This window comes from Aphelocoma coerulescens (assembly GCF_041296385.1).
Source record: "Aphelocoma coerulescens isolate FSJ_1873_10779 chromosome Z unlocalized genomic scaffold, UR_Acoe_1.0 ChrZ, whole genome shotgun sequence".
In the NCBI taxonomy this organism is placed as follows: domain Eukaryota; kingdom Metazoa; phylum Chordata; class Aves; order Passeriformes; family Corvidae; genus Aphelocoma; species Aphelocoma coerulescens.
Genome location: NW_027184085.1, coordinates 10,085,802 through 10,099,678, shown reverse-complemented (window position 1 = coordinate 10,099,678; position 13,877 = coordinate 10,085,802). Strand labels below are relative to the sequence as shown.

The 13,877-nt window shown below is 44.5% G+C and overlaps 1 protein-coding gene across 6 annotated transcripts in view; it reads right to left on the bottom strand.

Moving 5' to 3' along the window:
- The window catches only part of LOC138103547 (phospholipid-transporting ATPase ID-like), an 85,109-nt gene that overhangs the window by 59,647 nt on the left and 11,585 nt on the right, over positions 1–13,877 (bottom strand). For 2 of the 6 annotated variants that reach the window (XM_069001908.1, XM_069001906.1), the window contains one exon: positions 5,814–5,892. In XM_069001908.1, the coding sequence (XP_068858009.1) occupies positions 5,814–5,856 (43 nt within the window). In that variant the 5' untranslated portion in view covers positions 5,857–5,892. Of the gene's footprint in view, positions 1–5,813; positions 5,893–6,087; positions 6,107–12,222; positions 12,736–12,832; positions 13,117–13,332; positions 13,437–13,877 lie in introns of those variants that run through there. The other 4 variants (XM_069001904.1, XM_069001909.1, XM_069001905.1 and 1 more) reach the window with 4 other exon arrangements.

Here is a 13,877-nt window from a genome sequence, read left to right as displayed (position 1 = left end):
AAACAGAGACAGCATAAACTCTGTAAAAATAATAATCTCTCCTCCACCCTTTAAACAAGTGACCTCAAGAGCAAAAACTCTGCCCTGGACCAGCTACAAAGAGTGGCATCCAGGAGCTGGACTCATCGCCCCAGCTTCCCTTACAGAGTAGCTCTTAGCAAAGCTATTATCCTTACCCAGTTGTGAAAGCTGTAACAGATTGTTCTGGTTCCAAGGGAACTGACCCTACTGGGACTGTAGGGCTCCCTACAGGGCTGTAGGGCTGTAGGGCTCCTATTCAGGGCTCCTATTCAGGGCTCCCCTGCAACAGGCTACAAGCAATCTCAGAAGACCCCCTTCAGTCACACAACTCATGATGTGTCTCCTGCTACATCCTCCTTGTCCCATCTCCCTCCTACTTTTGTTGTCCTTACTTTTGGGCACCTCATCATCACTGTGTGGCCCAGCTTTCAGTATCACCTCTCAACTACGGCCACCTCACACCCAGCATCCAGGAGATCAGTCATCTCTGAACAGGCAGAGAAATCCTGGCCCTATTTTCTGGTCTTTGCGAGACTGTTCCTCCACGTGCACAAGAGACTGGAAACTGCCATGGTAAGTCAGTACCTCTATCCTCCCCTCAAAAAACCTGAGAATTACAGTCTCCATTGAAAGGCAACTCCATGGGAGAGGGCAAGTCATCATATACTGTGTTAGGCAACCAAAATCCTTTTCTCCTAGGAGGTTATTATACAACCTAATAGCTAAAATCTCCTTGCACTTTAAAGCAATAATTGCCCCTTTTTGCAATCATTAGGGGTGAAAGAACCATGCAACAAGTGTCTTGATTTGCAGGTGCTGTATGTGGGTAGAGTCCCAGTCGTTGAGGTAAAGAGAATGGGATTATTTTACAGCACTGATACCACAGGCTTTCACATTCATAACACAGCAACACCTTGCTGGGATAAGAGCTGCAACGAGTGAACTTTTTCCAAAACCAAAGCCAGGGATCTTTATGCGAGAAGTTCATTATCTCATATGGATCAGAGGATGTATGGATGAAGCAAAAAGCCGTATGACAGGTCTGAGGGTCATACTGGTTAAATATCTGTATTTCACAGCCAGTCTGGGACACAGACATTTGTCAGACCCCCATCACCTGAGTGTCACCCTCATGCTGTAACCTGACCGGTGCTGCGCACCTGCTGCTCTGCAGCACGAAACCAAAGCCCATCCCTGCCCTGAACTGCAGCCAGAGCCTGGCAGGGTTCAGCGAGCATGGCTGGGGCAGCAGGAGCAGTGAGAAACCAGTGGGATGGGAACGGGGAGAGGGAGGTCAGAGCCAAGCCCGTCTGGGAGCAGGAACATGCCCAGCTGCCTGGCAAACAAATGTGGTTTTTTATTGACCCAAAGGAGGGGCTCTCCAGGGCTCCATGCTACAAACCCACACATTTTTAATGTGCAGATGCCTCCTTTTCTAGGGAGACCCTCTGGCTGCTCTGGCTGGTGAGGATTTATGCTGGCAATTTTCATCTCTGAAATGGAGTAGACTGTGCTGAGTGTGAGGCATTTAATAAAGAAAAAGCATTCATTGTGACCTTACAGCAACACCATCATCAACGGGTTTAGCCCTATTTCCTCCTTCCTGTCCTTCCATTATTAATAAATATATTTATTGTTGTCTTTTTGCCTCAAAAAACCAAGAAACCTCCTTCCTCCTGAAGAAATAAAAAAATGCAAGAAATACACTTTTGTGGTCATGGACTGTGTCTTTGGTGATTGGTACTGAGCTCAGCCTCCTGCTAAGCATCAAACAAACACCACATATAGGGGAATTTCTCACACAGGTAAAACATTTCATATATCCCTGGTATAGAAAGCCAAATTATTTTGCTACTGGAATCACTAACAGAGGACCCACTTATGTGATATACTGACCTCCTCCATTTTCATACAGCAGATGAAAGGTCTGAAATAAAAAACCCTGAGGGTGAACTGGAAATATTTCCACCTCAGGTTTAGTAAATTTTTAGTATCAACATAAAGTTCAGTGGTAGAGCCTGCCCTTTTCTAAAAGCAGCATTTTTTATTATCACCATAAGAAGAGAGAAAAGAAGAATAGAGAGCTCCAAAAGGATGCCTCAGATTTGCCCAGCATGTACAACACTTGTGGTCAAAAAGCTCTCTCGGGACACAGGTGGAAGAAGTGTTGGATAACCTTAAACCTGAAAATATTCCCATTTCGGTTTTTCTAGGAAGAGACACGGGCTGACTCATCTCTCCCTTTTCCCATCTCCTGCAATAACACCAGTTCTGGTTTTCCTTCCTTTTCTACTCCTAGCAATGTCTCAACCACATGTCCTGGCTCTGGGCAGAGGTGGGGACTCAACTTGTCTCAAAAATGCCTGGCAACAAATTAATTCTCAAGAAGCATCTACATCTTTTCGTATTTGTTTCAGTCTGCTTCAGAATGAAACATATATTTTTCAAATAAATTAGCAGTACAAATTGTCTCTTCTTCATTTTGAAAAAATTTTATTTCTGCCCCCCCTCATCCCCCCATTTGGTTTAGAATTTTGTATCACTCCGTGTCCTGATTTTATTTCTGATAGTAGTTCACAATATTTTGACTAATATTAACATGCCAAAAAAAGCAGCTGAAGTAGTATTTTGTTTTTATTTTGAAAACTAGTCTGACAGTCACTGGCTGTCACATATAATTTCCTTTACTAGAAAACAGTATCTCCTAGACATGCTGGTAAATGCCGCAGCTTGACACAATTGCACATGTTGTTAATAACAGCAATGCACAGTGATAGGAAGTGATGCAAAAAATCATAAAAATAAATACAGCTCCAAAAAGAACTTTGAGAAGTTTTTCAATTCACAGTTATTTCCCTCATGGGAAATTATGTAAAAATAAATACATTTTTCATATTCAGTGTCTATTGTGGTGACACATTTCCTATTAGATCAGAGTGGGGATCCCAGAAGGCAGCTGAGCTCGGTGTCCCATAGTGCCAGTTGTGGGCTGCCTTCCCCCTGAGCTGCCAAGCTCTTCCCAGAGCCCAACTGCTCCAAGCCCAGTTGCCTTGGTGAGCAGCAAGAAGGAAAACTCAGTGGAGCTTTCCAAAAGCACTACCTCAATTTATAACCTTCCTCTTCCTCTCACAGTGCCCTGAGGCTGGGCTTATGGAGATGAAACTGCTGCAATGACTGCCCTTCCATCCGTGTAGTTGAATTCACCCTGCTCTCTATTCCCATTTTTTTCATGGACAGTATCTACCTATCCCTGTCCTCGAGGTATGAAGCTCCAGTGCTGAACTAAGCTGCCATGGGATGAAGCCAGTGAGTAGATATATTCCACAATTATCAGCCATCTCCAACCTTCCATACATTCCATGAACTAGGAGTGCCCCCCTTCCTCTCTGTTTCTTTTAGGTCAGCATAAAAGATCTCAGGCACCTTTTCCTCAGAAACACCACTGCTGCTTATCTAAGAGGTGTACTTCCCTGCTTCAGCTGAAGAGCTTCCAGGAGCTAGGCATTTTTGTCTATCTGACATGACCTGCGTTTTAGTTACATTCCTGATTACTTCTATAAAGAACTTGAAACTATAAAAAGCCAACTCTTATCTCCAAGAAACTTAAGACCACGTAACCTGTCCTCTTAAACTACACCTATCAAATTTCGCCTTCACTTCAGCTCAAGTGGAAACCATGTCTTGCTGGGTAGGAACACTGGATCTCCTGGGAGCAATCCTGATCCCAGATCCAGCGGCTGATGCCTGAGGTAATCCATTCCCTCCCATGGAGGTCATACCATGAGCATGGCTCCTCATCAAGGTTAAACATCATCCAGCTTTGTTTTTGGAACAGAAATTTCATCTTTTCATAAGCAGTACTGTCCCTCCAAGATGAGCACATGGGATGTTCCCTGTGGGAGGGCCTTGCCTGCTCTCAGGCAGCACAGTCCTTTGGACTTCTGCAAACACAAAACTTATAAACTCTTGGATTAAAAAAGCACTTCAACACTGGCATTTATGCCTAGTGAAATGTTTGCAAGGAGCAATCATAGCTGTGGGGCTGCAAGGCAAAATAATTAAAAACAAAAGGGGAGGAGAAAACACTCTTAGCTTCCTGTTATGGAAGCTCCTCATTCCCTGATTGCCCCAGCTTCCTTTATCCTCTGAACTTCTTCCAGTTTGCTTTCATTGGTTTTGAACTTATGATCAGATGTGAAAATAAATTATTTTTCCCAAAAAAATATAGGGTTTATATGTAGGAAGATCTGAGTTTCTCAAATACTTGTCTGAAGATGGGGGGGGGCTGAATTCTTCTCTGCTAAAACCCAGGCCCAGGAAAAACACAACACTTTCTTAATATAGCAACATAATCTTTTTGATAATCTGAACAGCTACTGCTCAACAAGTGGGGATGCCCTGAGTGGACAGTGACTCACAGACAAACCTGTACTCCCTCATCAGCAAAGCCAAGATGGGGTAAAAAAGATCTTGGGCTGGCAGAGACCCTGCCCTGGGAGCATTCGCAACCTTCTCTCCTGGGACTGTCAGAGAAGCAAACGGATGCCCCTGTCTTAAAAGCAGGGCTCACAGTCTGCCCTGGTCCAGGAAGGGGAAATAGCAGCACAATTGCAAAAATAAACCCCTGGGAAAAAACTGTTCAGTCCTCTGAGCTCAGAGAGGTTGGAAAATAATTTCATGTCAAAATACAAGTAGGGCAGTAATTCCACATTCATCAAATACAGGGAGGAACACCCTGAAAGGAAAGGCTAGAGACTTTCCCTCTTCACTGTATCTGCAGACCTGGATCCCTGACCAGAGGCTCCACACTGGGTCTTCCAGGGTGCACACACATGCGCTCTCAGGGTGCATGTCTCTGATTTACTCTTCTTCCTGTGTTTGATTGAAGGAAATATCTGGGCCATTGCCATCATAAAGTAGAATCATGCAATTGTTAGGCTGGAAAAGACCTCCAAGATCAGCGAATCCAACTGTTTACCCAGCCAGCTCCACCACTAAACCGTATCCCTAAATGCCACATCTACACATCCACTAAATACCTCCAGAGATGGTGACTCTACCACTGCCATGGGCAGCCTGTTCCAGTGCTTGACAACCCCTTCTGTGAAGAAATTTTTCCTAACACCCAATCTAAACTTCCCCTAGTGTATCTTAAGGCCATTTCTTCTCGTCCTGTTGCTTGTTACCTAGTAGAAGAGACTGACCTACACCTAACTACAGCTTCAAGTAGTTTAAGAGGGCAATAAAGTCTCCTCTGAGACTTTTTTTCTCCAGGTTAAATGCCCCCCAGCTCCCTCAGCTGCTCTTTACAAGACTTGTGCTCTAGACCCTTCACCAGCTTCTTTTCACTTCTCTGGACATGCTCCAGCCACCTCCATCTTTCTTGTGAGGGGCTCAAAACTGAACACAGAATTTGAGTTGCACCAGTACGTTTCATCATCCAAAGACTGCACTGGACCTTTGCACTGTGCTTGCTCATCCATCCCACACCTGCAAAGGATTCTTGTATAAAAAAACCCACCAGAATTCAATTCCCCCAAGGCAGTCATGTGTCATGACAGTGCACCAACTCTGTAGCTGGTTCTGTTGCAGGTGTGCCCCTGTTCACTGGCACCCAGTCCACAGCACTCCTCCAAGGTAGTATGAAATTCAGGAAAAGGAAAGAAAGTGTATCTTCCCCCACCTGCTCTGCAGGGCCAGACATGCTCCCAAACAGGAGCCAAGGACTTGCACATGTGCTGTATTTACATTCCTTTGCTCCCATGATAATGGCATTATCAGACCACACTCACCTTTCAATTTCTTCTTTCCAAATTTTAATCCAAATAGAGACATCCCAGAACTTTATTTTAGTCCAACTCCATGGAACTTCTGCAAGAGAAAAGAGAAGGCAATTCACATATATATTCAATACAGCAGCACATACATATAATTATATGCCAAAAAAATGAGGGAAACAAACTCCTAAACACTGCGTCCAATAGCCACAGTTTATGATCTAGAATGCTTTAAAATACAAAACAATCTTAGGTTTTTGGGTTGCACTGCATCAGTGGGCTACCCTACCTTGGACATGATGATCAATTCATCTCCTGACACGGCACAAAGAAGGGGCCAGTGGAGGAGAGACTGGAAAGGACATTCCCACTACATTGGTGCTATATGAAAATGAGAAATACACACACAGGGCTTGTACTTAAGGCACAGAGGAACTGCGTGTCTACCCAGAGCAAGACCAGCTTCCTTGAAGAGGAGGAAGCAGCGGGAAGCACTGGTTTCCTGTAAATCCGCCTCTGCTCAACACGTGCTGGCTCACACTGTTGTCCATTGCTGGTCATCCTGCATGTTTGGGGCAGACTAGAATAAAATTTCTCCCCCACTGGCTGCAAACTACTTGGCCCAGAAACCTAAAGCCAGGCACCAGAAATGCATTTAAGGCCCCAAATACATCCTGATAGGCAGAGGAATTGAACATTAAAAAAAAAAAATCACATCAAAACCAGCTGGTAGTGAAACTTTCTGTGTCCCAATCATCAGACAAGTTTATTTAAAGGATTTGAAGGTGATGTTGGTGCTGACAACCTAGAGGATCTGTGAACATGAGAAAAGCTGACACTGCTCTGTGACCAGGAGCCTGAATCAACAGGAACACTCTACCAGTTTTTTAAGTGGTCAGTGAGCCAAGCTGAGACACTTAAGGGAGTCACAATCTATCTGGAACAAGTTTTCTAGGTGACAGAATGTAGTTTTTGCACTTTATCCCATGCTATCTGTGTAAAGCAAGGGTGCATAAGGAGACAGGAATAACAAATATATCATACTTTGGAAACACACATGTGCAAACATAGCCTGTGCCAGTGCCCAAATGCAACCCTGATACAACACCACCGGTGCAAGCTTAGGCTTCATGCCTTTTCAGAAAATAAAGGTAAACTTTAAGGAAAACTCTACCGTCCTTGCATAGGCCAAACTGCTGCACAGATCTCTGCTCCAGATGCTGAAGCAAAGCTCTATTTAGCAGCTACAGTTCAGTGACTCTGAATTCAGTGAGGGGTTTGGGAGCCTCTTTGTGTCCACTTTGCTTGGAAGAAGTCCCTTTTCTTTCATTCATCAATTGTTTCTGCTCATCATGACAAATGCCTTGGCAACACCTCTCCCCAGAATTTCTCTGCCCACAAAGCCAAACCACTTAAAGTTAAAATATGCATCAATATATCACAACCTAAAGCTTTCTTGATCCTACTGACCAAACTAACTTTCCATCCCTGAGCTCAGTTATCAACATATTTCTTCCATGTTTTAGAATTACTATTATGTCTTACGAAACCCTACTAACTAGGACAGAGAGGTCCCCGTAAGATGGTGGGGAGAGCGAGACACTACCCACACACAGAGAGGTAAATACCTCAGATTTCCAAAAGCACCGAGAGCCACAGATCTGATAATCACTAATCTGGTAATCCTGGCAGCACAAGGATGCAAAAGGTTGACTGGTTGTAATCAGAATATTGATGATTACATGAGCCATATGAACTCTGGATGTTGCTTTATTTGCAAAACATTTTAAAAAACAATAGTCACTGTTCACTGTCAGCACAAAGATGCAAAAGGTTAGCTGGTTATAATCATCATATTGATGATTACATGATCCATATGAACCCTGGATCTTCGTGTCTTTTCCAAACATTTTAGAAAAACAATCCCCAGCTACCAAACCTCTCCCAGCTGTGCACTCAATTTACAAGGCATATAATTTCAGCAGAGTGTGAAATAAAGATGTTTATATTTTTGGGGGAGCAGAGAAGAGAAGGTGGTTATAAGCCTTCTTTCAGCAGCAATAACATGAAACAAACAACAGACTTTCACGTCTTCTGAACAAAAACCTGCAACTCCCTCCAGCTCTGACATATAGCTTTTGTTAATTACTGTGATTCTTTGAACCCTGGTTTCTGGTGGGACTGCAGTGTGACAAGAAGACTGAAACAATACACTGTTTTGATATGGAAGGCATGTAGTTCCCACAGTGCATTAAATCAGGATTGCATTGATTGAACGTCTTCACTCAGCAGTAGATTTAAGTTACCATCATGGCCAGCACAAATACCCTTACAGGCTTTCAATTCCCACAAAACTTTGCCTTTTAAGGCAGACATGGGAGATAACTGCCACATTCATTTGTACCAATTACCTCTCCAGTATGTCATTTCCACCACACAGACTCGGCATACCTGCTCACTTAGTTAAATCCCAGGAGTTACGTATGAATCCTTCCCAAGCTGACCTGATCCTTTAGGCAAAACTCAGTTCCTGACTTGCCCAAACCACAGTGTAATTTGAGAATGTGTCAGTATTCAATGGGCACACAGACGATGGCATTAAGAGCTGGACACACCCCTATTGCATTGAGGTGTACCCTTTATTTTCATAATATTGCAAATATCTTCCTTTACTGTCTTGTTACTGACTCACACATCTAATCCCCATACTTCTTTACTGAGGAAAGCCACTCTCATGCTGGCTGTAGCTTCTGTGAGAGGCTGCCTGCTCACACCCCCTCTGTGACAGCACACTGTCACACTTTCAGGTGTCTGTTTTCAGTCTGAGAGTTCACTGACCACCAGCTGCCAGTGTGAAAACAAACACAAGCAAGTAATGGTGAAGTTGTCCCCTTTGGTGGAGCAACAGGTACTGCTCCTGTTTGTCTCAATGATCACAGCTTGTGCAGACAGATGTGCCCTCTTGGCTGACCTTGGCTCTTCCTGTCTTTCAGTCCCAGGTCTTTTTTCTTGGCTTACTTTAGACTCTCAATTCTACCTGCAGACTCCAACATCTTTGCACCTCTATTTATCAACAACCTGCCTCAGGGTATTTTTTTTCCCCACAGATTTCACATGTAATCAAAACCCATGCCTCTGTTCCATTTTCTTTGCTTTTCTATTTTTTAAGTCTGAGATTCAGTTTCCCTTCCAAACTTGCAGTGATGGGTCATCAGCCTCCTATCACTCACATCCATTTTTAATTACAGTTTTAATTTCTCTTTTTTTTCTGGGGAAAAAAAAATTACCAGGGGAAAAAAATTATCTCATATTTCATTGGTTGTGTGGCATTAAGTATTGTCAAATTTCGGTAGGACAATTTCATAGCCTCCTTTTCCTGAATTAATTAAAAACCAATAAACACACACAAAAAAAACATTCTATAGTCCAAAAAAAAAGGCAATTTCCTGTTTGTCTTAATTCTCCCTGGCACCAGCTATGGTCAGGCAAAGTGAAGTGCTGCTTCAGTCTCCTCTAGTTGCTTTCCACAGTCTGTGTCAGCCCTTCTGGATTCTTTGTTGTTCCGTTTTCCACTTGACTATTTTTGGATTTTCTTTATTTCTTTTTACCCCAGGTATTCTGCACTGTTCAATAATCAACTGAGGCTCAGAGTATCTGAGCATTCATGCAGGTCCAACCCTTCAGCTTAACAGGACACATGTTGCTTCCCTGCATTTTCAGGGCCTATAGCAGAAATTATTTAAAGTTCAAATTCCCCATTCTTAATTTATGGGGAATTGGGGGTATAAGCGACAAATAAATTATCCCCTCTCACCATATAACACCTTTGTACCTACAGGGCTCTATGAACTGTGTCTCCATTGCTTACACATCTGCAAAGACAACCCACCTGCTTTATGGCAACTGACAGTTTGATCACGGGCTCTGAGTATTTCAATATCCATAACGAGAAGCTGCTTTGACAGCTCCTGAATAAGGAAGGAATGTTTTCTCATAAACCAAATTCAGCCTTTTTTAAAGAAGCCAGACTGGTCAAGGTAGTCCCAAGTACAGGCTGGGCACAGAATGGATTGAAAGCAGACCTGAGGAGAAGGCCTTGAGGGAGCTAGTGGATGAGAACCTCAACATGAGCTTGCCATGTGCACTCACAGCCCAGAGAGCCAAACGTGTCCTGGGCTGCATCCAGAGCCCCGTGGGCAGCAGGGGAGGGAGGGGATTCTGCCCCTCTGCTCTGCTGAGACCCACCTGGAGCACGGCATCCAGCTCTGGGGTCCCAGCACAGGAGGGACAGGGACCTGCTGGAGCCAGTCCAGAGGGGAGGCTACCAAGATGATCAGAGGGATGGAGCATCTCTCCTATGAGGAAAGGATGAGAGAGCTGGGATTGTTCAGCATGGAGAAGGGAAGGTTTTGGGGAGATCTTAGAGCAAATTTCAGTACTTAAAGAGGCCACAAGAGAACTTGAGAGGTACTTTTGGCAAGACATGTAGTGACAGGACAAGGGGGAATGGCTTCAAACTGGAAGAGAGTAGGCTGAGATTAGATATTAGGAAGACATTCTTAACTGTGAGGGTGGTGAGGCACTGGCACAGGTTGCCCACAGAACCATGTGCATGCCCCATCCCTGGAAGTGCTCAAGGCCAGGCTGGATGGGGCTCTAAGCAACCTGGTCTGGTGGAAGATGTCCCTGCCCATGGCAGGGGAGCTGAACAGGATGATCTTTAAGGTCCCTTCCCACCCAAACCATTCCACAGTTCAACTATTTGGCTTGAAAACACAACTGCAAAGCTCCTCCTGCATGAGGGGCAAGTTGCAGTGAACTACAACATGAGGAATTTGCAAAGGTTCACTGAGGGCTGTACCGCAAACTGCAGGTGGAGGGAGGCACTTCCCACCATCACAGTCTTGAGAGGCAAAATGAGAAAAGACATGGCACAACCTGGATGAATGCAGAGCAGATGCTGTGGATGGAAAACACGTCTTGTTTCTTGGCCCTATTTCTCTGGACAAAGCTATATGATACATCAGATTCAATGATAAATACGGATTAGAATATACTTGGTGCCTCTGCTCCTATCACTTCATTCCCAGACTCTGTGAAATGATCCATGTTAAATACAATCATTTTTGGAAGGGTTATTTTAATCCAGATCATGGGGTGTAGTTCAGTACGGACTGAAATTCCTGCCCAAGCAGTGGTCATATCAGATCTGAGTGGGCAGTGAATTGTGCTATAGTACAAGAAGCAAGCACCCAGAAATGAGGGGAGTTAGTCAGCAGAACAAGATTTCTCCAGTCAGTTTTGCCATCAAATATCCTGTGGTATGTATACATACAAAAAAGTTGAAACAACTCCGTACAGGTACAAATTCAGAAAGCATACCATGCCTCCACTCACCTTTTCACGTCAGGTCAGTTTTTGCACATAAGTTTGGGTTTTTTAAAATTTGTGTTTAGATGACGTAGTGATCATGAACACCCACAGGTCTTAGAATTCTATTATTTTTCAGGCTCAAGTACTAAATAGCCAATCAATAACTCAACATACAAGAAAACAGATCCTAAGCACTGAGCATCGTGACAGAAAAGGTTGAAAACAACTTGTTTTCACTGCTCATTGCTCTTGGTGGAGTAATGATGTTAAATGCCAGATATAAGTCCCTACATTTTAAACATGTATCACTTTACACTGGATTTGGAGGCTGATATTATGAGAAGATACTATGGATTTAAAATACATCAGGTTCTCAACCTCCCTGTTTTATCCATGCTGCCACATGTCATATGCTGGGGCTGGACAGTCACATTCACTCTCAGGTATTGCAAAAGAAGGACATCACAGTGTTTGCCAAGGCTCTGGTAAGAGCAGCATAAGGCCTGGCACACCTGGCACAAACTGACCTTGCCATGTGCCACACAAAGGCATGTTTACTTTGAACTACAGCTGTACTAACTATTTCAGTCAAATTTGTCACATTTCGGTTGCAAACAGAACACATTCGCTTTTCTCTATCAAAAGCAGACACAAAAATTTCAGCCATTAGAAGGAACTAGCACTAATCATCATTTAGCACTGCAATACATTACTATTTGCATTTCTCCACCCCTCCTTACAGCCTCCGGTGTTTGAATACCTCAAGAGCAAAACAGGGAATAGCATGTGTTGTACCACTACCTGCTTTGCAAACACAGAAAGTGAGATGCAGGGTGGACAACCAAAATGTGTGTCTTGAATCTCAGAACTACTCTTTTGCAGGACTAAAGTCAGATTTGGCAGAACTAAAACCCGGAATAAGTTTAAGACACTGTAAGTGGTCGCTCTTTGCATCAGGGTTTACAAAAGGAGTGTAGTCTCTGGTTTACACCTACTGACTCACTGCAAAGAGTTTGAAAGTATCCCTGAAACTTCCCTGCTTTTTTCATACCTGAAGAGGTATCCTGGATGAGGTGAGGCAGCCCTACAGATATTTCCTGGTGCTGTTCCAATCTATATATACAGAAGCCCGTGAAACTCCGCGTTTCCACCCCTACACTCAAATGTGCCAATGCAATTAGCTGTAATTGCTGGGAAACAGGCTCAGTCTGTTATCTGCCACGTCTTAAAGTAATGATCCAACATCCTCCATCTGTCTTCATTAAAACACTCTTTAAACTGACACCAGGATGGCAGTTAAAAAACTGCATTCAGCTCCTTTGGGTAAGTTAGTTGCAACGACGCTCAGGTTACGGATCAACAGCTGTGGCGGAGCGGGCTCCCAAAGAGGAAGGCAGTCTGATCCCTCTGAAACAAACAATAGCAGCTTTCCCCGGGTGGCTGCTGCTGCTCCGGCCGCTGCTGCTTGGAATCATGCACAGCTCAGCTCACTCCACCCAGACGTCTCTCAGCTCGCCCGTAGGAAAAGCTCAACCCCGAGCGCTTTGATTAAGGTTTCTTGGGTCTGAAAAAAAAAACAAACCCCACAAGTTTTCTGTCCCCCCCGCCCCCCAAAAGTGGCAGGGAAAAGAAGAGAGCGGAAGGAAAGCATTAAATCTTACCGTCGAAGCCTTGTGAAAGTCACAGCAACAAAGTTGCTGCCCTCCATAGCACTCCGGTATACTCCTCTCTTCTCATTTACACGCAGCTTTATCCCCTCCCAAGACCGACAGCTTCGCCCGCAGTCGCAGCGCCGGGTCATTCACCTAAGGGCGCAAACCTTATCTGCGCCGTGAGATGGGCATCGTGTGTCCTCTCCGACACCCTTAAAGTCCGCCGCTGACTCGCTCTGACATACAAAGTCCCGGCAACTACACTTACTCCAAGTTCCTTACTTCTTACTTCAGTCACTGGGCTTGGCTCCTTGCCAATTTTTTTTTTTTTTTCCCTCCTCCTTTCCTTTTTTTATATTCTGTTTCCTGTAGGGAGAGTGTAGTAGCTCCCTTTAAAAATAAAATGCTTCAGTGCTACAAACTGTGAAAGAGTAAAGCAGAAAAGCAGAGCACCTAGGCTTGGGGAAACCCAATTAACTCCAGAGGCAACAGCTGCTCGCTTTACCTACCTCCTGCCGACGCGGAAGCTTTCAAAAAGAAAGCAAGCGGGTAAAAGAGGCCAACATATCAATTTGCTTTCAAAAAGGATGAACTTGGGAAGGGATCCATTTCTTAGCAGCAGCCCCTCTCTCTGTGTCCGTAACGCTGGAGTCGGTCAGGACTCCTTAAAACTAGAGACACAGTCCCACAAGCTGATCCCAAGGCTCCACCTCACCCACTTTCCAAAGCTGTGAGTAGCAAAAACTCCGCAGAGAAAAGTCTCATAGAGCACAATTGCATAACTCAACCACAGAGCTTCCTCCAGCCAGCCAGAGGATTGCTTTGGCGCCGAATTGCTTGCTCATCCCGAGAACACGACCTTCTCTTGCCCTCCGGGACACCTGCCTGACCTCACTGTGGTCATGGGGCCCCTCCTCACCAGAGCCCCCCAGCACTCTTGTGAGCCTTCCAACCATCCCATCTGTTTTCCCACCTTCAACGAACAAAACATTCACTTTTTTGCCCAAGTTGTGGGACCCTTCACAATACAGTGTCCTCCTATATGCCAGTCCCC